The 3652-nt window shown below is 40.0% G+C and overlaps 1 protein-coding gene across 1 annotated transcript; it reads left to right on the forward strand.

Annotated features, from left to right (window-relative positions):
* Positions 1-691: 691 nt before the first annotated feature.
* Positions 692-1566, forward strand: LOC130464325 (uncharacterized). The gene is made up of 2 exons (XM_056833851.1): positions 692-1106; positions 1196-1566. The coding sequence occupies exons 1-2, from the start codon at positions 692-694 to the stop codon at positions 1210-1212; spliced, it is 432 nt and encodes a 143-aa protein (XP_056689829.1). The 3' UTR covers positions 1213-1566.
* Positions 1567-3652: the final 2086 nt, after the last annotated feature.

Genomic DNA, 3652 nt, shown 5'->3' on the forward strand with positions numbered 1-3652 from the left:
AAGAGTTGTTAACCTGTCTACCAAGAGTTATAATCAGTTATAATTAGTAAAATGTTTACTTACCTCAAATACTATAAATTAAAGTAGCAGGGCCAAAGTCCGTTTGATTGTAGTGGGAGGGGATCTTGGTTAATTCTTTATTCAATGGGGACCTCTAATTTTGAATAAAGGGTAGTAGTGAATTGAATTTGTTTAATTGCTACTTTTGATAAACATTATATTGAATCTTGCTTTACTTTTTATTGTAGTTATCATGTCTGGTGCAAACAACTCTACTTTTAACTTGCGCCCTCTAATTGAAAAAGACAAATTGAATGCTACCAACTTCCTACAATGGCAAATGGCTGTGAGAATTGTTCTCAGAGCGGAAGGAAAAGAAAGTGTTCTTGACAATCCTCTCCATGAACCCCTGCCAGAAAATGCTACTGCAGCTCAAAGGCGAGCTAGACAAACTCTAGAGGATAACTCCCTGCAGGTAACATGCTTGATGCTTGCTTGCATGGAACCAGAGTATCAAAAACGTTTTGATGGTCTGGATGCCTATAGCATAATCCAGCAACTGAAAACTTTGTTTCAGAAAAATGCTAGATTGGAGAGATTTGAAGCAAACTGCGAACTTCTGGATTCCAAGTTGGAAGAGGGGAAGCCCGTTGGTCCGCATCTGTTTGATTTGATTGGACATTTTCAGAACATGGAGAAATTGGGTTTCCCTTATCCTAAGGACCTGGCAACTGACATAGTCATCAGATCCTTGCCTGAAGATTTTCATAACTTTAAGTTGAACTTCTACATGCAAGGAGGGGAGGCTACCCTGCAAGAGTTGCATGGTTCACTAATTCAGGCTGAGAGAAACTTACCAAATAAACCTAAACATAAGGATGTTCTAATGGTTAGTAAAGGTAAGAAGTTCAAGAAGAAAGGGGCTCCCATGAAGAAGAACAAGGGCAAGGTAGTTGCCAATGAGAACTCTTCAACCAAGCCAAAGGCCACTCCCAAGGCTAAGGTAGCTGCTCAACATGAGTGCTACCACTGCCACAAGATTGGTCATTGGAAGAGGAACTGCCCCAAGTATCTGGAGGATAAGAAGACTGGTGCTTTAACTTCAGGTATCTATGTCATAGAAGTTAATTTAGCTACAACTGCTTCTTGGGTATTTGATACCGCTTGTGGATCTCACATTATTGGTAATGTGCAGGGACTAAAAAGAAGTAGGAGCTTGAGCAAAGGCGAAGTGGATCTCCGAGTAGGCAATGGAGCAAGAGTTGCTGCTTTAGCTGTAGGAGATTATAGTTTACGCTTGCCTTCTGGTTTAATATTAGAACTTTATAATTGTTATTACGTTCCAGTTATTACCAAGAACATAATTTCTATTCCGATTTTGGATTCGGAAGGTTTTTCATTTCAAATTATGAATAATTGTTGTTCAGCATATTTGAATGGTATGTTCTATGTCTCTGCTAAATTATCAAATGGTTTATATGTACTAGACTTACAAAACCATATCTATCACATAGAAAACAAGAAACACAAACCAAATGATTTGAACCCTACTTACCTATGGCATTGTCGATTAGGCCATATAAGCTCAAAGCGCATAGAGAAACTTCATAAGGATGGAATTCTCAAATCATTTGATTTTGAATCATTTGAAGTATGTGAATTTTTCTTAATGGGAAAAATGACAAAGTCTCCTTTCACAGGCTTAAGTGAAAGGGCCAATGATCTTTTAGCCCTCATACATACTGATGTTTGCGGACCTATGAGTACTTTGGCTAGGGGAGGGTACGGGTATTTTATTACTTTTACTGATGATGTGAGCAGATTTGGATATATTTACCTCATGCGACATAAGTCGGAATCCTTTGAAAAGTTCAAGGAATTCCAAAATGAAGTACAAAACCAACTTGGAATGAAAATTAAAGCATTGCGATCCGATCGTGGTGGTGAATATTCATCTCAAGAGTTTGGTGATCATTTGAAAGATTGTGGAATACTTTCGCAATTGACTCCACCAGGGACACCACAGTTGAATGGGGTTTCCGAAAGAAGGAATCGAAATTTATTAGATATGGTTCGGTCCATGATGAGTCTTGCTAACCTTCCTGCCTCATTTTGGGGATTTGCGCTTGAAACAGCGGCATTCACACTCAACAGAGCTCCGTCCAAAGCAGTAGAAAAGACACCATATGAGATGTGGACTGGAAAAGTTCCGAAATTGTCTTTTCTAAGGACATGGGGTTGTGAAGTTTATGTAAAACGTTTACTTTCTGATAAGCTTTCACCCAAGTCCGACAAGTGTTTTTTTGTGGGTTACCCAAAACAGACTAAGGGATACTACTTCTACAACCAAAGCGAAAACAAAGTGTTTGTTGCTCGCGATGGTGTTTTTCTGGAAAAGGAGTTTATTTCCAGAAAAACAAGTGGGAGTAATGTATATCTCGAAGAAATTCGAGATGAGCAACAAATGGATGAGGTTCACACCTCGTCAGAGACGACCCAGCATGAAAATGCTCAGGAGGCGGTGCATTCCATTCATGCGCCTTCTACCGTCCCACTTGGAGATAATCCATGCGAAGTCCCTCAACCTAATGAGGTGGAAACTTCTCCTGTTGTTCCCCAACGTAGGTCTAGTAGGACCGTCATTCCGTCAAAGAGATATATTGATTTCCTTTTGACTGAAAGTTCTGAAATAGAGATTTTAGAACATGAGGAACCTACTAGCTACACAAATGCTTTGACGAGTCAAGACTCCGAGAAATGGCTTGAAGCCATGAGATCTGAAATGGATTCGATGTTTGAAAATCAAGTATGGGACTTGGTTGCTTTGCCTGATGGGGTTAAACCCATAGGTTGCAAATGGATTTTCAAACTGAAAAAGGACAAAGATGGAAACATTGATGTCTTTAAGGCAAGACTAGTGGCAAAAGGTTTTAGACAAATTCATGGTATTGACTATGATGAAACCTTCTCACCAGTAGCCATGCTGAAATCCATTAGGATATTTCTTGCGATTGCTACCTTTCATGACTATGAGATCTGGCAGATGGACGTCAAAACCGCTTTCTTGAATGGGTTCTTGAAAGAGGTTGTGTATATGACACAACCACAAGGTTTTGAAGATCCAAACAGTCCAAGAAAAGTTTGCAAGCTTAAGAAGTCCATTTATGGGCTTAAGCAAGCATCCCGGAGTTGGAACCTCAGATTTGATAACAGACTAAGGGATACTACTTCTACAACCAAAGCGAAAACAAAGTGTTTGTTGCTCGCGATGGTGTTTTTCTGGAAAAGGAGTTTATTTCCAGAAAAACAAGTGGGAGTAATGTATATCTCGAAGAAATTCGAGATGAGCAAGAAATGGATGAGGTTCACACCTCGTCAGAGACGACCCAACATGAAAATGCTCAGGAGGCGGTGCATTCCATTCATGCGCCTTCTACCGTCCCACGTGGAGATAATCCATGCGAAGTCCCTCAACCTAATGAGGTGGAAACTTCTCTTGTTGTTCCCCAACGTAGGTCTAGTAGGACCGTCATTCCGTCAAAGAGATAATTTGATTTCCTTTTGACTGAAAGTTCTGAAATAGAGATTTTAGAACATGGGGAATCTACTAGCTACACAAATTCTTTGACGAGTCAAGACTCCGAGAAATGGC

The sequence above is a fragment of the Spinacia oleracea genome, chromosome 1 (genome assembly GCF_020520425.1).
Source record: "Spinacia oleracea cultivar Varoflay chromosome 1, BTI_SOV_V1, whole genome shotgun sequence".
Classification (NCBI taxonomy): domain Eukaryota; kingdom Viridiplantae; phylum Streptophyta; class Magnoliopsida; order Caryophyllales; family Amaranthaceae; genus Spinacia; species Spinacia oleracea.